The sequence below is a fragment of the Narcine bancroftii genome, chromosome 8, assembly GCF_036971445.1.
Source record: "Narcine bancroftii isolate sNarBan1 chromosome 8, sNarBan1.hap1, whole genome shotgun sequence".
Lineage (NCBI taxonomy): Eukaryota > Metazoa > Chordata > Chondrichthyes > Torpediniformes > Narcinidae > Narcine > Narcine bancroftii.
In genome coordinates, this window is record NC_091476.1 from 177,990,217 (window position 1) to 178,014,397 (window position 24,181).

At 49.2% G+C, this 24,181-nt stretch overlaps 2 protein-coding genes across 5 annotated transcripts in view; one reads left to right on the forward strand and one right to left on the reverse strand.

The window, feature by feature from the left end:
- Positions 1-1,157: 1,157 nt before the first annotated feature.
- Positions 1,158-16,439, reverse strand: LOC138741965 (uncharacterized). 3 transcript variants are annotated; one of them, XR_011343930.1, is made up of 2 exons: positions 15,501-16,439; positions 1,158-1,605 (listed from the first exon to the last, which is right to left on the reverse strand). XR_011343930.1 is itself a non-coding variant. In XM_069896162.1 (2 exons), exons 1-2 carry the CDS (start codon positions 15,525-15,527, stop codon positions 13,834-13,836), a joined length of 1,032 nt encoding a protein of 343 aa, XP_069752263.1. In that variant the 5' UTR covers positions 15,528-16,439. The 3 variants fall into 3 exon arrangements, 2 of the variants coding, with proteins under 2 accessions (XP_069752263.1, XP_069752262.1); XM_069896162.1 differs by lacking the exon at positions 1,158-1,605 and adding an exon at positions 13,834-14,838; XM_069896161.1 differs by lacking the exon at positions 1,158-1,605 and adding an exon at positions 13,834-14,862.
- A 6,197-nt stretch (positions 16,440-22,636) lies between these two features.
- LOC138741619 (serine/threonine-protein kinase SIK2-like) overlaps positions 22,637-24,181 on the forward strand; it is a 261,937-nt gene continuing 260,392 nt past the window's right edge. For both annotated transcript variants that reach the window (XM_069895961.1, XM_069895962.1), the window contains exon 1: positions 22,637-23,106. In XM_069895961.1, coding sequence (XP_069752062.1) covers positions 22,675-23,106 — 432 coding nt within the window. In that variant the 5' untranslated portion in view covers positions 22,637-22,674. The remainder of the gene's footprint in view (positions 23,107-24,181) is intronic.

The window sequence follows — 24,181 nt, forward strand, 5'->3', positions numbered from 1 at the left end:
TGAAGGCTTGGAGCCGGTTAAGTTTTTTTAAAAAATGGATTCCAGATATTCTGGGTGCTGAATTTTTCCCAGAAGGCTTCAAAATGGACAGAGCACATAGGACATTGAGGAAGAAACCTTATCCAGGACAGCCACCTCAGTCTGTCCTAATTCGATGTTTAAAGTATCAGGATAGGGAGATGATTTTATGGATGGCTGTTCAAAAAGCCCATCAAAATCAGGCTCCATTGGTAGTTCATGGTAATAGAGTATTCTTTTATGCAGATTTGAGCCAAGAGATAAAATTAAGAGATGTAAGGAATTTAATTCAGCTAAAGATGTTTTATGGAGAAAAAGGTATAAGTTTACCTTTCGGTATCCTGCTGTGTTGAAAGATTTCTATGGGAATTTTCAATCTCAATTCTTTGAGAGTGGTCATGATGCATTAATTTTGCCAGATATGCAACCACAATCACCTAAGAAGAGAGTATCTGAAAAGAGGAATGGGAATGGGAAAGGGAAGAAGGAGGAAATGACAAAAAACTTGCTTGATATTGAAGACCCAGAACAATCTTTGCCTGGACTGGAGTCAGTAGGATGAACTTGAACAGGACATTTAATCTTTAAAGAAATTTGGCTGGGAGGGTGGATGACTCTGATACTTCTCTGCCACTAGAGGCATTGTCCACACCAAGTTAATTGGAGACTTACACCTGTTGTAGTTCAGAGGTTTTATCTATAGATATATAAATCTCTATCTATCTATTTTTTTTAAAACTTTTTTTGTTGATGGGTTGAAAGAAAAAATTTTAAGAAGAAAAAAGAGAGAAAAATAAAGAAAGAATATCTATTTTACCTCTGTCCTTTATGATCTGTTCTTGATATAAGCACTCTTTCCGACTTGCCCCATTGCTGACTCTCCCCTAGGTGGCGCTGCAACTCCACATCCTCAGGTCTAACAAGCACCATGAACCATATAAACTTAACGTTTGTTGCCCATAATAAGTCCACTTCTCTGCCAATGCAACACAAGTTCATTTCAATTCTCGGACCAGAAGCCGTTTCCATCTCGTACATGAAAATATTAAAATCAAATTTGTTGACAACACATCAGCAGCTTTAAAAACCACAAAGAGGACACAAAAATGTCATCCAGCTATTTATTCATTGTCTATTTATTGTCAATACCAATAATTATTGTCCATCTCAAAATGTCATCTGAACTGTGTGGCTTGTTGGCCCAAGAGTTGATCAATTAGTAACTTTGAACTCACATATGAACTGATTAAGAATGGAACATTTCCTTCCTTGTAGGACATTGATTTTTTGCATTATTTGATTGTTTCTGTCACCTGGGAGCTCTAATTGTCCTCAGTAACTGTGGAAACTAGTTTTGTTCAATTATTGTTGTCTTCAGGTTCATGCTAATTGTTTGGTCCAATTTCACAACTGTCACAATCTAACCTGAAATGGACACAAATGGGAGTTCCAAGGTTAAATGAATTTTCAGAGAGAGAGAGACAAGAGACTGCAGATGCTGGAATGTGAAGAAAAAAAAACTTGCTGTTGGGTTGTCTTCACAGATGTTTTTGACCCACTGAGTTCTTCATTGATTTTCAATTGGTGCTGTAAAAAAGAAGAGCAATTTTGAGGCAATTATTTCTTGGAGGGTTTTCTTGAAAATCATTTGCCCATTTCTTGGTCACCTTAATCATTTTAATTCCAGATTTAAATTTGTGGATCAAAAGCCTAAGAATCCAATTATTTGTCAAGAAACTTCACCATTATAATCACTGCATCCCTTATTTATCAAACGCAAAGAAAAAAACTGCATTTCATTCTGTCTCAAAACCATGAGGATATGTATGAGTTCACTTAAGAGAAAAATCAAAAGGGCAAAAAAGAAAACATGATAGCTTTGGTAGATAAGGCAAAGCAAAGATTAAGAGAAAAGGGGTAATGAGGGAGAGAACAGGTACTCTTCAAGATTAATGTGGCATTAAATCAATTTGTATCTATTGTAGAGAAGGTCGTGGGAGCATGGGAATTAAAGGAAATAAATACTATATTGGAATATTATTTATTCCTGCCACTTATTGTGCAAGTCCTTCACTGATTTGAGTTACCCTAAGATATAGGAGCAGAAGTAGGCCATCAGCCTGTCAAGTCTGCTCTGCCATTCCATCATGAACTGATCCATTCTTTCACTCAGTCCCATAACCTTTGATACCCTGACTATTGAGAAACATATCAATCTCTACCTTAAATACTCCTAATGACCTGGCCTCTACAGCTGCCTGTGGCAGCAAATTCCAGAGGTTCCACACCCTCTAGATAGAGAAATTCTTCCATATCTCTCTTCTATGTGGACACCCTTTAATCCTGAAGTTGTGCTTTTTTGTCCTTGACTCCTCTACCATGGAGAAATAACTTTGCCACATCTACTCTGCCCAGGCCTTTCAACATTTGAAATGTTTATATGAGGTCCCTTCTCATTCTTCTGAACTTTAAGGAGTACAGTCTTAGAGCTGTCAAATGTTCCTCAAAAGGTAATCCCTTCATAACAGGAATCATACTTGTAAATCTCTTCTGAACCCTCTCCAATGCCACCACATTCTTTCTTAAATAAGGAGCCCAAAACTGTATCCCGTACTCCAAGTGTGGCTTCACCAGTGCTTTTTAAATCATCAACACCACATCCCCACTCCAGTATTCTATTCCTCAAGAATGCCAACATTGCATTTGCCTTCTCCACCACCAACTCAGTCTAGAGGATTGCCAGGTCCCTTGAATTTTGAATCATCTCCCCAATCAAATAATAGTCGCCCTTTTATTCCTTCTACCCACATATATGACTGGACCCTTTCTAACATTGTATTTCATTTGCCACTTCTTTGCCCCTTCTCCTTATCTAAATCTCTCTGGAGCCTCTCCGTTTCCTCATCATTACTTGCCCCTCCACCTGTCTTTGTATCATCTGCAAACTTTGCCAGGAAGCTATTCAAAATGCCATCCAAATCATTAACATGCAATGTAAAAAGAAGTGGTCCCACTGACTCCTGCAGAACACCACTGGGTAGCCAACCAGAATAGGATCCCTTTCTCCTCACTTTCTGCTGATCAACCAATACTCCACTCATGCTGGTATCTTTCCTGAAAGTTCACGGATTCTCATTTTGTGAAGCAACCTCACGTGTGGCACCTTGCCAATGCCGTTTTGAAAGTCTAAATACACAACATCCACTCCATCTCCTTTGTCTAGCCTGCTTGTGATTTCCTCCAAAAATTACAGTAGGCTTGTCAGACAAGATTTTTCCTGAAGGAAACCATGCTGACTTTGGCCTATCTTTTCATGCCACTCCAGGTACTCCTTAACATCATCCTTGAAAATTGGCTCTAACAACTTCACAATTATCAATATTAGGCTAACATGGTTTATAATTTCATTTCTGTTAACTGCCTCCTTTCTTTTTTAAACAATGCAGTGACCTTTGCAATTTTCCAGTCCTCTGGAAACATGCCAGAATCGATTGATTCTTGGAAGATCATTAATTGTGCCTCCACATTCTCTATAAGCTGCAGCATTCCTTTCAGAACAGGGTGCCTTCCATCTGGTCTATGAGGCTTATAAACCCTTGGATCTGTCAGCTTCCCAAGCACCTTCTCCGGTGATCATGACTGCACTCACTTCCTTTCCCTGACAATACGTGGAGGTATCAACTAGAAAGGGTGTTGGATTGACTCTTGGGGAATGAGATGGGTCAGGTGACAGAGGTATGTGTGGGGGAGCACTTCGGGTCCAGTGATCATGGTGCCATTAGCTTCAAGGTAATTATGGAGAAGGAGAGGGTTGGGCCCAGAGTTGAGGTTTTTGAGTGGGGAAAAGCTAGGTTTGAGGAGATGCGAAAGGATTTACAAGGGGTGGATTGGGACAATTTGTTTTCTGGGAAGGATGTAATAGAGAAATGGAGGTCTTTTAAAGGAGAGATTTTAAGTATACAAAATCTTTATTTACCTGTTAGGTTGAAAGGTAAGGTCAAAGGTTTGAGAGCGCCATGGTTCTCAAGGGATATTGGAAACTTGGTTTGAAAAAAGAGGGAATACTACAATAAATATAAGAAACTGGGGAAAAAATGAGATGTTTGGGTACTAAAAACAATCTTAAGAAAAAAATTAGAGAAGGTATGAGATGGCTATAGCAAGCAGGGTGAAAATAAATCCAAAGGGTTTCAATAGCAAAAGGAAAGTGAGAGATAAAATTGGTCCAAGAGAATCAAAAAGGACAAATGTGTGTGGAGCCAAAAGAGATGGGGGAGGTCTTGAACTATTTCTTTTCCTCAGTATTTACTGAGAAGGATATTGAACTGTGCTGGGTAAAGGAAGCAAAGGGGGTAAATATGGAGACTATAGTGATAAAGAAAGAGGTAGTACTGGAGCTTTTGAAACATATAAAGGTGGATAAGTCTCCAGGCCCTGACAGGATTTTTCCCAGGACCTTGAGAGAAGTTAGTGAGGAAATAGTGGAGGCTCTGGCAGTGATTTTTCAAATGTCATTAGAGACTGGTATTGTGCCGGAGGATTGGCATGTTGCGCATGTGGTTCCATTGTTTAAAAAAGGTTCAAGGAGGAAGCCTAGTAATTATCGGCCTGTAAGTTTGATGTCTGTGGTAGGGAAATTGATGGAAAGCTTTCTTAGAGATAGTATATATAAGTATATGGAGGGACAGGGTCTGATCAGGGACACTCAACACGGATTTGTGCGTGGAAGGTCGTGTTTGAGCAATCTTGTTGAATTTTTTGAAGAGGTGACGAGCAGTGGATGTTGTCCATATAGACTTCAGTAAGGCCTTCAATAAGGATCCGCATGGGAGATTAGTTAGCAAGGCTAAGTCCTTGGGTATTAATTTGGAGATAGTTAAATGGATTCAACAGTGGCTGGAAGGAAGGTGCCAGAGAGTAGTAGTAGATAATTGTTTGTCAGGATGGAGGCCGGTGACAAGTGGTGTACCCCAGGGTTCAGTATTGGGACCGTTGCTGTTTGTCATATATATTAATGGTCTGGAGGATGGGGTGCTAAATTGGATTAGTAAATATGCAGATGATACTAAAATAGGGGGAATTGTGGATGATGAAGAGGGTTTTCAAAGATTGCAGAGGGATTTAAACTGCTTAGAGGAGTGAGACAGAAAGATGGCAGACGGAGTTTAATGCTAATTACACTCAATTAACCTACAGCCATACACATTTTGGAGGATGGGAGGAAACCAGAGCACCCAGGGAAAACCTACACAGGCCAGGGGAGAACGTAAAAACTCCTTAGAGGGAATGGTGGATAAACTAACTGTATTTGAAACAAAACACCAGAGGAAGCTGTAGAAGCAGCTGCAATTATAACATTCAAAATAAAATTGGAGAGGCAAACGTATCAACAATATGGACCAAATAAACGCAGATAGGCTCAGCTTGGTTAACAACTTGGTGAGCATAACTCGATTTAACAGTTGACCTTGTTCAGAGTTTACTGCTGTGCAGTAAGTGGCCAATTTCCTCATGAAGACCACAAGAAAATAAGAGCAGAAGTGGGTCACCTAGTTCCTCAAGCCTATCCCACGATGCACGAATCAGGGCTGATCTCCCCCAGGCCTCAACTCCCCCTCTCTGCCACAGCCTTCAATTTTCAAAAATATATCCACCTCCTCTAAATGTATCTAATAAACCAGTCGCACAATAATATCTAATAGTAATGAAATTAATACCAGTTAATATCGGTTGAGAAACAAGAAGAATTTTTAATTTTTATTTCAAAACCTTTGGTGCACATAACTTAAAGATAATATCCCATGGATTCTGTACTGCGCCACTGCATATCAGGGCATGTTTTCACAACTTGCTGAATTTCTCTTTACGAGTACAAGGCTTGTTTTAATTTGCCATCAAACACTACAATGATAAACTCTCTTGAGTCAAATCCCTTAAGGTCATTGTTTGTAAGTTAATTCATGTTATTTTAATTGTTTAGATAATATAATTTTGGCACAATTAAATTGAATATATCAGCTCTCTGCTCCTCTGCCCTTTCAAATGAGGCATACTATTGGCAAACCCAGAAGGATGTATTTATACTGTATATATTGGCATTTTTTTTTGCAGCAATGGGGTTTTAGTTTTGATAGTAGATATGGAGATGGTTTGGTTTATTGCTGTAGAATAAATTAAGAAATCCTGATAAACAGTTTAGAGATGAGTTCAAACTCCACAATATCAACTGTGAAACTTTAACTGAAGGAAGATGTACATGCAAAATATTGTTTAAATGGGAAGAGCCTAGTGTGCTGTTGTAAAGATCAGAATGTCCTTGAAAGGCCACATGGTCAATAAAAGGTAAATGGTTGGAGAGGTGTGTATAGAACAGTAGACCCTTAGCCCACATATCGTTCTATGTAAATCTACTCTACCATCAATCTTACCCTTCCCTCAGGGAGTAAAGCGCCAACAGTAGCAGTTGCTTTAGACGCAGAGAAGGCCTTTGACAGAGTAGAATGGAATTATTTATTCAAAGTACTACAAAAATTCAGTTTACCAGAGAAGTATATTAATTGGATTAAAGCACTATATAAGGGGCCATTGGCGAAAGAGTCAGTAAATGGATATATATCAAAGCAATTTAACATAAGCAGATCAACGGGGCAGGGATGCCCACTATCACCCTTATTGTTCGCGTTAGCTATAGAACCACTAGCAGAATTGATAAGAACAGAAAATAAAATAAAAGGGATAAAAATAAGACAAGGAATATAAAATCAGTTTATTTGCAGATGATGTTATAGTATACTTAACAGAACCAGAAATATCAATAAAAGAATTACATAAGAAATTGAAGGAATATGGAGAAGTGTCGGGTTACAAGATTAACGCAAATAAAAGTGAAGCAATGCCAATGAATAATGCGGATTTCTCAAATTTTAAGAAAGAATCACCATTCAGATGGCAAATGCAAGCAATATGATACCTAGGTATACAAATAAATAAAAACCTCGGCCATCTATATAAACTCAATTATTATCCACTAATGAAAAAATTACAGGACGACTTAGAGCATTGGAAAGACTTACCACTAACACTAATAGGAAGGATAAACTGTATTAAATGAACATTTTCCCAAGGATACAATACCTATTTCAGGCATTGCCAATACACTTGATGGAGAAATTCTTCAAGGAGTTAAAGAAAAAAATAAGGAAATTTTTTTGGAAAGTGGGGAAACCCAGGATAGCATTAGATAAATTAACAGAATGGTATAAACAAGGAGGCTTACAACTGCCAAACTTTAAAAATTATTATAGAGCTGCACAATTAAGATACCTATCAGATTTTTATCAAACAAGGGAAAAGCCAGATTGGACTAGATTAGAACTAGATAAAATAGGGGAGAAGATACCTGAACATATATTATATAAATGGGATAAAAAATTGGTACAATGTAGGAATTCTCCAGTATTACATCATCTGCTCAATATTTGGAAGAAGATTCATGTACAAAGGAATAAAACAAATTACCAATTACCAAAACTAATACTGACGCAAAATCAACTAATCCCTTTTACAATAGATAATCTTTCCTTTAGAGAATGGGAGAAAAAAGGGATCAAAAGAATAGAAAATTGCTTTTCAGGAAATAAATTACTATCCTTTGAACAAATGAAGGATAAATATAACTCACGATACAGTGTTGGCATACTACCAACTGAAATCCTACTTGAAGGACAAATTGGGAAGCAGTCTGAGGTTACCAGAGGGAAGTAATTTTGAATATGTGATTACAGACACAATGATAATCAAAAAATTTATAACAAATATGTATATTAAACTGCAAGAAAAGGAGAACGAGGAAACAAATGGTAAAACTAAACAAAAATGGGAACAAGATTTAAACATAAAGATAAAGAAGGAAACATGGGAGAAGTTATGCTCTGGAACTATGAGAAATACGATAAACACGAGGTTACGTATGATACAATATAACTGGATACACAGGCTATATATTACACCTCAAAAGTTAAATAAATGGGATCCAACAGTATCTGACAGATGTTTTCGTTGTAAAAAGGAAATGGGAACAACAATTCATGCAATCTGGATGTGTGAGAAAGTGAAAAAAATTTGGGAAGATCTAAACCAGATATTAAATAAAATCACAGAAAGCAATATACCAAAAAACCCAGAGATCTTCCTCCTAAGTAACATAAAAAACAAAGAATTTGGACTTGATTTGGATGGTGCACAAAAAAGATTTGTTAGGATAGCCTTAGCTGTAGCAAAAAAATGTATTATGTCAACCTGGAAATTAGAAGATAACTTGAGAATACAACAATGGTATATAGAAATGAATAAATGTATTCCATTAGAAAAAATAACATATAATTTAAGAAATAATATTACAATATTTGAACAAATATGGGAGCCATACATGAAACACAATAGAGAAAACCTACCGGGGACATCTACCACCTAAAATGACAGAAGGAGAAGGAAATGAAAAGAATTGACTCAGTGGAATTTCTAGTTTATTTTTTATTGAGTGACAACATTGTTTGACGGGTTTAATGTATCTTAGATTCTGTATTTTAAATGAATGGGAGGGGAGGTAGGGAGGGTGGGATGGGAAGGGGGGGGGAGAAAACGACATTGTATATATTTGAAAAGAAAAATGTATGTATCTTGATCAATGTGGTTTATAGTATGAAAAATAAAAAAATTTTAAAAAAATCTTACCCTTCCCTCCCTTACAATTTTTCTTAAATTCATGTGCCTGTGTCTCTTCAATTTCCTCTTAAATGTCCCTTGCATCATCCTCAACCACTACTCTTGGCAGTGCATTCCACGTACCCACCATTCTGTTTTTAAAAAAACTACCTGACATCTGCTCTACACTTTCCTCCACTCACCTTAAACAGAAAATCTCTGGGAAAAGGTGGTGGCTGTCCATTCTAACCATGCCCCTCATAATGTTGTACACTTGCACTGAGTCCGTCATCCCCCCCCCGGTTCTCAAAAGCTCAAGCTTGCTCGACCTTTTATCGTAAGAAATGTTCTCTTGTCCAGGAAGCATCAAGCTTTCTGAAGCTTCCACATCTTTCCTAGAATGACGTGTCAAGAACTGAATGCAGCCCTCTAGCCATAGTTTTGTGGAGCTGCAACATTACTTCATGGTTAAAGTAAGGAAGTCAATAGCCAATAGGTGCAGGAGTAGGCCATTCGGCCCTTCAAACCAGCACCTCCATTCACAGTGATCATCCACAATCAGTACCTCATTCCTGCCTTCTCCCTATATCCCCTGACTCTGCTATCTTTAAGTTTTCGATCTAACTTTTTCTTGAAAACATCCAGAGAATTGGTCTCCACTGCCTCCCGAGGCAGAGCATTCCACAGATCCACAACTCTCTGGGTGAAAAGGTTTTTCCCCCAACTCCATTCTAAATGGCCTACCCCTTATTCTTAAACTGTGGCCTTTGGTTCTGGACTCTACCAACATCGGGAACGTGTTTCCTACCTCTAGAGTGTCCAAACCCTTAATAATCATATGTTTCAATCAGATCCCCTCTTGCTGCAGTTGTTCAGGACATGGGAAAGATCACATCCAGAATACCCAGAACATAGAACAGTGCAAAAGGGGAAATTACCCTTCCGCCCTCAATGTCTGTGCTAATCATGGTGCCAAATTATGAGTTGTTATCTGCACCAGTATAATGTTCTTGCTGTCTGCAGTCACTTGATATGCCATAAGCAAGGACCAGATGTATCAAGTTTTATTAACAGAAGAAGCCACCTCTACTGACCAGTGGGATAAGTTGCACCATCTGTTCTACCAGTAGGGTGGAGCCAATCTACAGTCATAACCAATAGCAAGCAGTCAGCATAATACATTACTTCACTAAATTCAAATCCCTCCCCCTAAAATTAATCAATTTTAAGTAATAGTAAAAAAAGAATCAAAAGGGTTAAAAGCACCACAGAAGGAGACAAAATCGGTACTCAAAAAAATCTGTGATTTCAGTAGATAAGAATTGATTAGTAGCAGGTGTTGTTTGGGGTAAGTCTCTGTGTTACAGAGTGAATTTCAGGGACAGAAACATGCTGTTCTGAGGAGGGCAAAGAGAGATTAGTGGGAGCAGGAAAATTAGAAGCTGTAGATAGAACCTCTGGTGAAGCAAGATCCCCAAGTGAAACAGTGTCCCATCTCCCATCAGGAAAAGCAATTTGAGCATATTATGGGTTAGCATGGAGCAGTTGTACACGCTCGACTAATGGATCCACCTTGCTCTGTCTAACATGCTTTCTCAGTAAAACTTCTCAGGTTTAGAAAGTCAGGCCGGAAAGGTTGATCCAGTCTTTGACTTTCTGGGAAAACAAACGCTGATAGGGTGTTTCATTAGTTGATGTACAAAGTACGGATAGATTTCAACGCTTCAGTTACTAAATGCAACTCCTCAAAATCTTCAGTAATTTCCTTGTCACTGATATAAGTCTCGCTGATCTGTTATCTGCTGGATTATTCCTCATTGTCCTTCTTAAAGGAACAAATTGGCTTTTCTCTAGTTCTCTGGAACCTTGCATGTCACTGAAGGATGCAGAGATCTGTCAAAGCACCAGCAATCTCATCACCTGGTATAGATTTAATCATGGACTGGGAACTTATTCACTTTAATGTTCTTCAAGTGAAGTAATGTATTATGCTGACTGCTTGCTATTGGTTATGACTGTAGATTGGCTCCACCCTACTGGTAGAACAGATGGTGCAACTTATCCCACTGGTCAGTAGAGGTGGCTTCTTCTGTTAATAAAACTTGATACGTCTGGTCCTTGCTTATGGCATATCAAGTGACTCCTTGTTACCAGCTTGCTTAAACATAGAAACATAGAAGATAGGAGCAGGAGTAGGTCATTCGACCCTTCGAGCCTGCTCCGCCATTCAACGAGATCATGGCTGATCTTAAAGTTCAGTACCCCGTCCCCGCCTTCTCTCCGTAACCTTTAATACCCTTATACTGAAGAAATAGATCTAATTCCCTCTTAAATATATTTAATGAACCCGCCTCCACTGCCCTCTGTGGCAATGAATTCCACAGATTCACCACCCTCTGGGTATAGAAATTCCTCCTCATTTGGTCCTAAATGGTTTGCCTATTATCCTCAAACCATGGCCCCGGGTTCTGGATTTTCCCATCATTGGAAACATCCCATCTGCATCCTCTCTGTCCAGTCCTGCCAGAATTTTATATGTCTCTATGAGATCCCCTCTCAATCTTCTAAACACCAGCGAGTACAATCCCAATTTACGCAATCTTTCCTCATAAGTCATTCCTGCCATTCCAGGTATCAGCCTGGTGAATCGCCTCTGCACTCCCTCCATTGCAAGAACATCCTTCCTTAGGATGACCAAAACTGCACACAATACTCCAGGTGTGGTCTCACCCAGGCCCTGTACAGCTGCAGTAAGGTATCCTTGTTCCTATACTCAAACCCTCTTGATATGAAGGCCAACATACCATTTGCCTTTTTAACCGCCTGCTGTACCTGCATGCTCGCCTTCAGAGACTGATGTACAAGTACCCCTAGGTCTCTCTGCACTTCCCCATCTCTTAATCTATTGCCATTCAAATAGTAATCTACCCTCCGGTTTGTATTACCAAAGTGGATAACCTCACATTTATCCACAGCACATTGGAGCTTCCTGACCCCCTCTTCCGTGCACACAACCCCTCCTAGTTTAGTGTCATCTGCAAATTTGGAGATATTACATCCAATCCCCTCATCCAGATCATTAATGTAAATTGTGAACAGCTGGGGTCCCAGTACAGATCCCTGTGGTACCCCACTGGTCACCACCTGCCACTCAGAAAACGAGCCATTTATCCCAACTCTCTGTCTTCTACCTGCCAGCCAGTTCTCAATCCACATCAATACTTTGCCCCCAATCCCATGAGCCTTGATTTTGGAAGCCAGTCGTTTATGCGGGACCTTATCGAAGGCCTTTTGGAAGTCCAGGTACACCACATCCACAGGCTCTTCCCCATCTATGCCATTCTCAATCTTTTTCGGCAATGAAATTGGCAGAGAAATTTATAGGCCCCATTCCCTACGAAGCAGTCAAGTTTTGATTTCTCCATACTTCTACTGTCTACATAAAAAATATTTTTGATACGTTTATTGTCATCTGAGTGTACAAGTTCTTTTTTTTTCCTTTGGCTTGGCTTCGCGGACGAAGATTTATGGAGGGGGTAAAAGTCCACGTCAGCTGCAGGCTCGTTTGTGGCTGACAAGTCCGATGTGGGACAGGCAGACACGGATGCAGCGGCTGCAGGGGAAAATTGGTTGGTTGGGGTTGGGTGTTGGGTTTTTCCTCCTTTGCCTTTTGTCAGTGAGGTGGGCTATGCGGTCTTCTTCAAAGGAGGTTGCTGCCCGCCAAACTGTGAGGCGCCAAGATGCACGGTTTGAGGCGATATCAGCCCACTGGCGGTGGTCAATGGGGCAGCCACCAAGAGATTTCTTTAGGCAGTCCTTGTACCTTTTCTTTGGTGCACCTCTGTCACGGTGGCCAGTGGAGAGCTCGCCATATAACACGATCTTGGGAAGGCGATGGTCCTCCATTCTGGAGACGTGACCCATCCAGCGCAGCTGGATCTTCAGCAGCGTGGACTCGATGCTATCGACCTCTGCCATCTCGAGTACTTCGACGTTAGGGATGAAAGCGCTCCAATGGATGTTGAGGATGGAGCGGAAGCAACGCTGGTGGAAACGTTCTAGGAGCCGTAGGTGATGCCGGTAGAGGACCCATGATTCGGAGCCGAACAGGAGTGTGGGTATGACAACGGCTCTGTATACGCTTATCTTTGTGAGGTTTTTCAGTTGGTTGTTTTTCCAGACTCTTTTGTGTGTCTTCCAAAGGCGCTATTTGCCTTGGCGAGTCTGTTGTCTATCTCATTGTCGATCCTTGCATCTGATGAAATGGTGCAGCCGAGATAGGTAAACTGGTTGACCGTTTTGAGTTTTGTGTGCCCGATGGAGATGTGGGGGGGCTGGTAGTCATGGTGGGGAGCTGGCTGATGGAGGACCTCCGTTTTCTTCAGGCTGACTTCCAGGCCAAACATTTTGGCAGTTTCCGCAAAGCAGGATGTCAAGCGCTGAAGAGCTGGCTCTGAATGGGCAACTAAAGCGGCATCGTCTGGAAAGAGTAGTTCACGGACAAGTTTCTCTTGTGTCTTGGTGTGAGCTTGCAGGTGCCTCAGATTGAAGAGACTGCCATCTGTGCGGTACCGGATGTAAACAGTGTCTTCATTGTTGGGGTCTTTCATGGCTTGGTTCAGCATCATGCTGAAGATTGAAAAGAGGGTTGGTGCGAGAACACAGCCTTGCTTCACACCATTGTTAATGGAGAAGGGTTCAGAGAGCTCATTGCTGTATCTGACCCGACCTTGTTGGTTTTCGTGCAGTTGGATAATCATGTTGAGGAACTTTGGGGGACATCCGATGCGCTCTAGTATTTGCCAAAGCCCTTTCCTGCTCATGGTGTCGAAGGCTTTGGTGAGGTCAACAAAGGTGATGTAGAGTCCTTTGTTTTGTTCTCTGCACTTTTCTTGGAGCTGTCTGAGGGCAAAGACCATGTCAGTAGTTCCTCTGTTTGCGCGAAAGCCGCACTGTGATTCTGGGAGAATATTCTCGGCGACACTAGGTATTATTCTATTTAGTAGAATCCTAGCGAAGATTTTGCGTGCAATGGAGAGCAACGTGATTCCCCTGTAGTTTGAGCAGTCTGATTTCTCGCCTTTGTTTTTGTACAGGGTGATGATGGTGGCATCACGAAGATCCTGAGGCAATTTTCCTTGGTCCCAACAAAGCTTGGAAAAACTCATGCAGTTTGGCATGCAGAGTTTTGCCGCCAGCCTTCCAGACCTCTGGGGGGATTCCATCCATACCTGCTGCTTTGCCACTTTTCAGTTGTTCGATTGCCTTATATGTCTCATCCAGGGTGAGGACCTCATCCAGCTCTAGCCTTAGGGGCTGGAGCAGGGCGAAATCTTGGACTGAGCGGTTGGCACTGAAAAGAGGTTGGAAGTGTTCTGACCATCGGTTGAGGATGAAGATCTTGTCGCTGAGGAGGACTTTGCCGTCTGAGCTGCGCAGCGGGCTTTGGACTTGGGGTGAGGGGCCGTACACAGCCTTTAGAGCCTCGTAGAAACCCCTGAAGTCGCCAATGTCCGCACTGAGCTGGGTTCGTTTGGCGAGGCTAGTCCACCACTCATTTTGGATCTCCCGGAGTTTGCGCTGAAGATGGCTGCATGCGCGACGGAAGGCTTGTTTCTTCTCTGGACAGGACGGCTTTGTAAGGTGAGCCTGGTGGGCAGCTCGCTTCTTTGCCAGCAGCTCCTGGATTTCCTGACTGTTTTCGTCAAACCAGTCCTTGTTTTTCCTGGAGGAGAAGCCCAGTACCTCTTCAGTGGATTGCAGTATGGTAGTCTTCAACTGATCCCAGAGGGTTTCAGGGGACGGGTCCGTGAGGCGGGTTGCATCGTCGAGCTTTGCTTTGAGGTTTGCCTGGAAGTTTCCTCTCGCTTCATCTGACTGCAGGTTTCCAACATTGAACCTCTTTCTGGGGGCTTTACTGTTCCTGGGCTTTGGCTTGAAGTGAAGGTTGAGCTTGCAGCGAACCAGCCGGTGGTCAGTGTGGCATTCCGCGCTAGGCATGACCCTGGTGTGGAGCACATCTCGTTTGTCACTTTCTCGCACCAGGATGTAGTCCAGGAGAATCCAGTGTTTGGATCGGGGATGCATCCAGGTGGTCTTAAGGCTGTCCCTCTGAACCTGACAAAACAGCGTTCTCCAGTCCTTAGTGCAAAACATATGAACACACAACCAGATATAACACACATACAGAAAAACAATACATATGCAGGACAAGTATTATATTTATAAAATAAATATAGTGTGAGCAGTTCCTTTGATCATTCAACATTCTCACTGCCCGTGGGAAGAAGCAGTTTCTCAGCTGGAGCTAGCTCTGATACTCCTGTATCTTTCCCCCGAAGGTAGCATCTGAAAGATGCTGTGTGCAGGGTGAAAGGGGTCCTCAATGATTTTGCATGTGCTCTTCAGATAATGATCCCAGTAGATCATGTCGATGGTTGGGGGGGGGGGGGGGGAGTTGGGAGGAGACACCCAACACTCTATGGTCCCATGGATTGACCTCCAATCCATTTCTCTGCAGTAACCATTCAACATTGTGATGCAGCCAGCCAGGATGCTCTCAATAGAGCATATGAAGGTTGACTTAATGGTGGCCAGTAGCCAATCTTCTCAGGAAATGCAGTTTCTGACAAAGGAGAAAAAAAACAGGTTTTACTTAAATGTTGTGCTGTAGGCTCCTTGTTGAGAATGGCTGCCTATCAACATACCCCTCCCTAATCTCACTATCCACCGCGTCCTTCTCGGTGAATATTGATGCAAGTACTCAGTTTGGACCTTACCCATTTTCCATGGATCCAGACATACATTCTTTCCTTGTCCTTGAGTGGTAGAATCTTTTCCCAAAGTCGTTTTGTTTTTAATAATTATTTCTGCTCACTGAGGGCATTCATTGCCCAATTAGCCATTTGACTACATATTTAAGTTTTTTCCTGGTGTGTGATGCTCAAGGATCTCTTACAATCCAAGATTCCTGCACCTTAACCATATACAGCACAGAACAGGCCAGTTTGGCCCTACTCGTCCATGCTGGAACAAATTCCCACCTTCCTCGTCCCACTGACCAGCACCTGGTCCATACCCCTCCAATCCTCTCCCCTCCATGTAATTATCCAGTCTTTCCTTAAATGTAAATAATCTCCTTGCTTCAACCACCTCTTTACCTTTCTCACTTTTACATGTTGGTCGTGAATTCTGATCAGCTATTCTCTAAGTGATTCCAACCTGTCAGATGTACATTTGCCCAATAACAAGTGTTCCCAATATACTCTCCCCAATTCTTAATACTGTTATTGGCAGTCTGCCCTGAATTTGATCCTTTTCCCAAGGTCAATTTTTATCCATAATTTTAGAGTATTGACCTCTTCCCAGAATACCCCCATAGTAACTTCGTCCAACTGGCTAGGCTCATTTCCCACTCCAATAGCCACTTCCCCAGTTGGACTATCTACATACTGTTTCAAGAAACTTTCCTGACTGCTCCGAACAAATTCTGCTCCATTTTAACCCTTGACTCACAGGGCTTCCTCGTTAATACTGGGGATTTGGAAGTCACCCATTTGAAAAATACTGAAGATTTTGCATCTTTTCAGAGTTATAGGGAACAGGAAGGAATGAGAACTTTCCTCAGGACCAAATCAGATCAGTCCTGATCTCGTTTCACAGAGGGGACAACTTGAGGGACAACATGGCTTATCCCTGAAATGAATCTCATGACCACTCCAACTCTCCTCCCCCCTCATCCCCATCTCATCCTCCTACATCTCACCCCCTCCAACTCTCCTCCCCCCTCACCCCCATCTCATCCTCCTACATCTCACCCCCTCCAACTCTCCTCCCCCTCACCCCCCATCTCATCCTCCTACATCTCACCCCCTCCAACTCACCTCCCCCTCACCCCCATCTCATCCTCCTACATCTTACCCCCTCCAACTCACCTCCCCCCTCCAACTCACCTCCCCCTCCCTCTCACCCCCACCAACTCACCTCCCCCCCATCTCACCCCCTCCAACTCACCTCCCCCATCTCACCCCCCTCCAACAACCTCCCCCTCATCTCACCCCCTCCAACTCACCTCCCCCCTCATCTCACCCCCTCCAACTCACCTCCCCCTCATCTTACCCCCTCCAACTCACCTTCCCCTCACCCCCATCTCATCCTCCTACACTCACCCCCTCCACTCACCCCCCCACATCCACCCCCCCAACTCACCCCCCACCAACTCACCTCCCCCCTCATCTCACCCCCCCCTCATCTCACCCCCTCCAACTCACCTCCCCCCACATCTCACCCCCTCCCCAACTCACCCCCCCATCTCACCCCCCCTCCAACCACCTCCCCCTCATCTCACCCCCTCCACTCACCCCCACCCTCACTCACCCCCTCCAACTCACCTCCCCCCATCCCACCCCCTCCACTCACCTCACCCCCACATCCCACCCCCCCAACTCACCTCCCCCTCCCCACCTCACCCCCCCAACTCACCTCCCCCCTCATCTCACCCCCCCACCACCCCCCCACTCACCACCCCCTCCAACTCACCCCCCCCACAACTCACCCCCTCCACACACCTCCCCCCTCATCTCACCCCCCCAACTCACCCCCCCCCTCATCTCACCCCCTCCAACTCACCACCCCCCACCACCCCCTCCAACCACCTCCCCCCTCATCTCACCCCCTCCAACTCACCTCCCCCCTCATCTCACCCCCTCCAACTCACCTCCCCCACCACCTCCCCATCACCACCCCCTCCAACTCACCCTCCCCCTCATCACACCCCCCCAACTCACCTCCCCCCCTCAACCCCCACCACCCCCCTCATCTCACCCCCTCCAACCACCACCCCCCCACCACCCCCCCAACTCACCTCCCCCTCACCCCCATCTCACCCCTACACTCACCTTCCCCCTCACCCCCATCTCACCTCCTACATCTCACCCCCCCCACTCACCTCCCCCCTCACAACCACCCCCCCCTCCACCTCACCTCCCCCCTCATCCACCCCCTCCAACCACCACCCCCTCACTCACCCCCCCAACTCACCCCCCCACCACCCCACCATCTCACCCCCTCCAACACACCCCCCCATCCAACCCCTCCACTCACCACCCCCCACACACCCCTCCAACTCACCCCCCCCTCATCAACCCCCTCCAACTCACCTCCCCCTCACCCCCACTCATCCACCTACACTCACCTCCCCCCACCCCCATCCATCTCCAACATCCACCCCTCCAACCACCTCCCCCCTCACCCCATCTCATCCTCTTACACCTCACCCCTCCACTCACCTTCCCCCTCACCCCCATCTCATCCTCCTACATCTCACCTTCCCCCTCACCCCCCATCTCATCCCTCCTACATCTCACCCCCTCCAACTCACCTCCCCCCCTCACCCCCATCTCATACTCCACACTCACCCCCTCCAACTCACCTCCCCCCTCACCCCCATCCATCCTCCTACATCCACCCCCTCCAAATCACCTCCCCCACCCCCATCTCATCACCTACATCTCACCCCTCCAACTCACCTCCCCCACACCCCCATCTCACCACCCACATCTCACCCCCTCCAACTCACCTCCCCCTCACCCCCATCTCATCCTCCTACATCTCACCCTCTCCAACTCACCTCCCCCCCACCTCATCCTCCTACATCTCACCCCCCCAACTCACCTCCCCCCTCCACCTCATCCTCCAACATCTCACCCCCTCCAACTCACCTCCCCCCCACACCCCATCTCAACCCCTACATCTCACCCCCCTCCAACTCACCTCCCCCCTCACCCCCATCTCATCCTCCGACACCTTAACCCTTCCAACCACCTCCCCCTCACCCCCATCTCATCCTCCTACATCTCACCCTCTCCAACTCACCTCCCCCTCACTCCCCCATCTCACCTCTACACCTCACCCCCTCCAACTCACCTCCCCTCACCCCCTCTCACCTCCTACATCTCACCTCCCCCTCACCCCCATCCATCCTCCTACATCTCACCCCCTCCAACTCACCTCCCCCTCACCCCCATCCATACTCCTACATCTCACCCCCTCCAACTCACCTCCCCCTCACCCCCATCTCATCCTCCTACATCTCACCCCTCCAAATCACCTCCCCCTCACCCCCATCTCATCCTCCAACATCTCACCCCCTCCAACTCACCTCCCCCACACCCCATCTCATCCTCCTACATCTCACCCCCTCCAACTCACCTCCCCCTCACCCCCATCTCATCCTCCTACATCTCACCCTCTCCAACTCACCTCCCCCTCACCTCATCCTCCTACATCTCACCCCCTCCAACTCACCTCCCCCCCACCTCATGCTCCTACATCTCACCCCTCCAACTCACCTCCCCCCTCACCCCCATCATCCTCCTACATCTCACCCCCTCCAACTCACCTCCCCCCTCACCCCCATCTCATCCCTCCGACATCTTACCCCTTCCCAACTCACCTCCCCCTCACCCCAACCCATCCTCCTACATCTCACCCTCTCCAACTCACCTCCCCCCTCACCCCCCACACAACCTCCACAACTCACCCCCCTCCAACTCACCTCCCCCTCACCCCCACCATCCTCCAACACACACCCCCTCCAACTCACCCCCCCTCACCCCCCAACTCATCCTCCTACATCTCACCCCCTCCACTCACCTCCCCCTCACCCCATCCATCCTCCTACATCTCACCCTCTCCAACTCACCTCCCCCCTCACCACATCCTCCTACACTCACCCCTCCAACTCACCTCCCCCCTCACCTCATCCTCCTACATCTCACCCTCCACTCACCTCCCCCCCACCCCCCATCACATCCTCCTACATCTCACCCCCTCCAACTCACCTCCCCCCACACCCCCATCTCATCCTCCGACATCTCACCCCCTCCAACTCACCTCCCCCTCACCCCCATCTCATCCACCTACATCTCACCCTCTCCAACTCACCTCCCCCTCACCCCCATCTCATCCTCCTACATCTCACCCCCCACCAACTCACCTCCCCCTCACCCCCATCTCATCCTCCTACATCTCACCTTCCCCCTCACCCCCATCTCATCCTACTACACCACCCCCTCCACCACCTCCCCCTCACACACCCCCTCCCAACTCACCTCCCCCCTCCAACTCACCTCCCCCCTCACTCACCCCCTCCAACCACCTCCCCCCTCATCTCACCCCCTCCAACTCACCTCCCCATCTCACCCCCTCCACTCACCTCCCCCTCACCAACCCCTCCACTCACCCCCCCCTCATCTCACCCCTCCAACTCACCTCCCCCTCATCTTACCCCCTCCAACTCACCTCCCCCTCACCCCCATCTCATCCTCCTACATCTCCCTTCCCCCACACCCCATCTCATCCTCCTACATCTCACCCCCTCCAACTCACCTCCCCCCTCACTCCCATCTCATCCTCTTACACCTCACCCCCCTCCAACTCACCTTCCCCCTCACCCCCATCTCATCCCCTACATCTCACCTTCCCCTCACCCCCATCTCATCCTCCTACATCTCACCCCCTCCACTCACCTCCCCCCTCACCCCATCTCATACTCCTACATCTCACCCCCTCCAACTCACCTCCCCCCTCACCCCCATCTCATCCTCCTACATCTCACCCCCTCCAAAGCACCTCCCCTCACCCCCATCTCATCCTCCTACATCTCACCCCCTCCAACTCACCTCCCCCACACCCCATCTCATCCTCCTACATCTCACCCCCTCCAACTCACCTCCCCCTCACCCCCATCTCATCCTCCTACATCTCACCCTCTCCAACTCACCTCCCCCTCACCTCATCCTCCTACATCTCACCCCCTCCAACTCACCTCCCCCCTTACCTCATCCTCCTACATCTCACCCTCTCCAACTCACCTCCCCCCTCACCCCCATCTCATCCTCCTACATCTCACCCCCTCCAACTCACCTCCCCCGTCACCCCCATCTCATCCTCCTACATCTCACCCTCTCCAACTCACCTCCCCCCTCACCACATCCTCCTACATCTCACCCCTCCAACTCACCTCCCCCCTCACCTCATCCTCCTACATCTCACCCCCTCCAACTCACCTCCCCCCTCACCCCCATCTCATCCTCCTACATCTCCCCCCTCCAACTCACCTCCCCCCTCACCCCATCTCATCCTCCGACATCTCACCCCTCCAACTCACCTCCCCCTCACCCCCATCTCATCCTCCTACATCTCACCCCTCTCCAACTCACCTCCCCCTCACCCCCATCTCATCCTCCTACATCTCACCCTCTCCAACTCACCTCCCACTCACCTCATCCTCCTACATCTCACCCCCTCCAACTCACCTCCCCCCTTACCTCATCCTCCTACATCTCACCCTCTCCAACTCACCTCCCCCTCACCCCATCTCATCCTCCTACATCTCACCCCCTCCAACTCACCTCCCCCTCACCCCCATCTCATCCTCCTACATCTCACCCTCTCCAACTCACCTCCCCCCTCACCACATCCTCCTACATCTCACCCCTCCAACTCACCTCCCCCCTCACCTCATCCTCCTACATCTCACCCCTCCAACTCACCTCCCCCCTCACCCCCATCTCATCCTCCTACATCTCACCCCCTCCAACTCACCTCCCCCCTCACCCCCATCTCATCCTCCGACATCTCACCCCCTCCAACTCACCTCCCCCTCACCCCCATCTCATCCTCCTACATCTCACCCTCTCCAACTCACCTCCCCCTCACCCCCATCTCATCCTCCTACATCTCACCCTCTCAACTCACCTCCCACTCACCTCATCCTCCTACATCTCACCCCCTCCAACTCACCTTCCCCCTCACCCCATCTCATCCTCCTACATCTCACCCTCTCCAACTCACCTCCCCCTCACCTCATCCTCCTACATCTCACCCCCTCCAACTCACCTCCCCCCTCACCCCCATCTCATCCTCCTACATCTCACCCCCTCCAACTCACCTCCCCCTCACCCCCATCTCATCCTCCTACATCTCACCCCCCTCCAACTCACCTCCTCCTCACCCCCATCTCATCCTCCTACATCTCACCCCCTCCAACTCACCTCCTCCTCACCCCCATCTCGACCTCCTACATCTCACCCCCTCCAACTCACCTCCCCCCTCATCTCACCCCCTCCAACTCACCTCCCCCCTCATCTCACCCCCTCCAACTCACCTCCCCCCTCATCTCAACCCCTCCAACTCATCTCAACCCCTCCAACTCACCTCCCCCTCATCTCACCCCCTCCAACTCACCTCCCCTCATCTCACCCCTCCAACTCACCTCCCCCTTCATCTCAACCCCTCCAACTCACCTCCCACCTCATCTCACCCCCTCCAACTCACCTCCCCCCTCATCTCACCCCCTCCAACTCACCTCCCCCCTCATCTCACCCCCTCCAACTCACCTCCCCCCTCATCACAACCCCTCCAACTCACCTCCCCCCTCATCTCACCCCCTCCAACTCACCTCCCCCCTCATCTCACCCCCTCCAACTCACCTTCCCCCTCACCCCCATCTCATCCTCCTACATCTCACCCCCTACATCTCACCTCCCCTCTCACTCCCTATCTCTCCCCCTGGAACGTGTACACCCCCCTCCATTTCACCACAGCTCAACCCCTCCCCCATCTCGCGCCCTCCCCCCCTCCCCCTCCCCCTCCCCCCTCCCCCTCCCCCCTCCCCCTCCCCCCTCCCCCTCCCCCCTCCCCCCTCCCCCCTCCCCCTCCCCCCTCCCCCCCTCCCCCCTCCCCCCTCCCCCTCCCCCTCCCCCTCCCCCCTCCCCTCCCCCTCCCCCCTCCCCCTCCCCCTCCCCCTCCCCCTCCCCCCTCCCCCTCTCCCTCCCCCTCCCCCTCCCCCTCTCCCTCCCCCCTCCCCCTCCCCCTCCGAGCTGGCCGTGCCGCGAGTGCCAGCGGGAAGGCGCGCGGTTGCCTGTGACGCAGGCGGTGGATCGGGTTGCCATGGAGATCCGTTGGCAGGGGGAGCGAGGGCCTCGGAGCCCGCCTTCTGCACACATTAGCTGCGAGGGTGGACGTCAATGTGCGTCAGCGGGAGAACATGATGCCTCCTGCAAGGACCGGCACCTCGTAACCTCTCTCTTCCCTTTGTTGTGTCGCCGAGGCCGGTCGTCCCGGCCCCCCCCTTCCGGCCCCCCCCTCGGCCTCCTGCCGCCCGTCGGCCCCGCGGCCTTCCCCCAGGCGAAGCGCAATGGGGCTGTTGGCGAACGTCTAGTGGCCTCCTCGTGGCCCGGCCGCAGCATGGTCATGGCGGATTGTCCGGACAAGCTCCACCGCGGCCCCGTCCGGGTTGGTTTCTACGATATCGAGCGCACATTGGGCAAGGGCAACTTCGCCGTGGTCAAGCTGGGCAGACACCGCATCACCAAGAATGAGGTGAGTGGGGCCCGGCCGCCCCCCCCTCCCCGTGGTCTCCCCCCCTCCCCGTGGTCTCCCCCCCCGCCCCGTGGTCTCCCCCCCCTCCCGTGGGTCTCCCCCCCCTCCCCGTGGTCTCCCCCCCCCTCCCCGTGGTCTCCCCCCCCCTCCCCGTGGTCTCCCCCCCCCTCCCCGTGGTCTCCCCCCTCCCCGTGGTCTCCCCCCCCTCCCCGTGGTCTCCCCCCCTCCCCGTGGTCTCCCCCCCTCCCCGTGGTCTCCCCCCCTCCCCGTGGTCTCCCCCCCTCCCCGTGGTCTCCCCCCCCTCCCCGTGGTCTCCCCCCCCTCCCCGTGGTCTCCCCCCCCTCCCCGTGGTCTCCCCCCCCTCCCCGTGGTCTCCCCCCCCCTCCCCGTGGTCTCCCCCCCCTCCCCGTGGTCTCCCCCCCCTCCCCGTGGTCTCCCCCCCCTCCCCGTGGTCTCCCCCCCTCCCCGTGGTCTCCCCCCCCTCCCCGTGGTCTCCCCCCCCTCCCCGTGGTCTCCCCCCCCTCCCCGTGGTCTCCCCCCCCTCCCCGTGGTCTCCCCCCCCTCCCGTGTCTCCCCCCCTCCCCGTGGTCTCCCCCCCCTCCCCGTGGTCTCCCCCCCTCCCGTGGTCTCCCCCCCCCTCCCCGTGGTCTCCCCCCCCCCTCCCCGTGGTCTCCCCCCCTCCCCGTGGTCTCCCCCCCCTCCCCGTGGTCTCCCCCCCTCCCCGTGGTCTCCCCCCCCTCCCCGTGGTCTCCCCCCCCCTCCCGTGGTCTCCCCCCCCTCCCCGTGGTCTCCCCCCCCTCCCGTGGTCTCCCCCCCTCCCCGTGGTCTCCCCCCCCTCCCCGTGGTCTCCCCCCCCTCCCCGTGGTCTCCCCCCCCTCCCCGTGTCTCCCCCCCCTCCCCGTGGTCTCCCCCCCCTCCCCGTGGTCTCCCCCCCCTCCCCGTGGTCTCCCCCCCCTCCCCGTGGTCTCCCCCCCCTCCCGTGGTCTCCCCCCCTCCCCGTGGTCTCCCCCCCCTCCCCGTGGTCTCCCCCCCCTCCCCGTGGTCTCCCCCCCCTCCCCGTGGTCTCCCCCCCCTA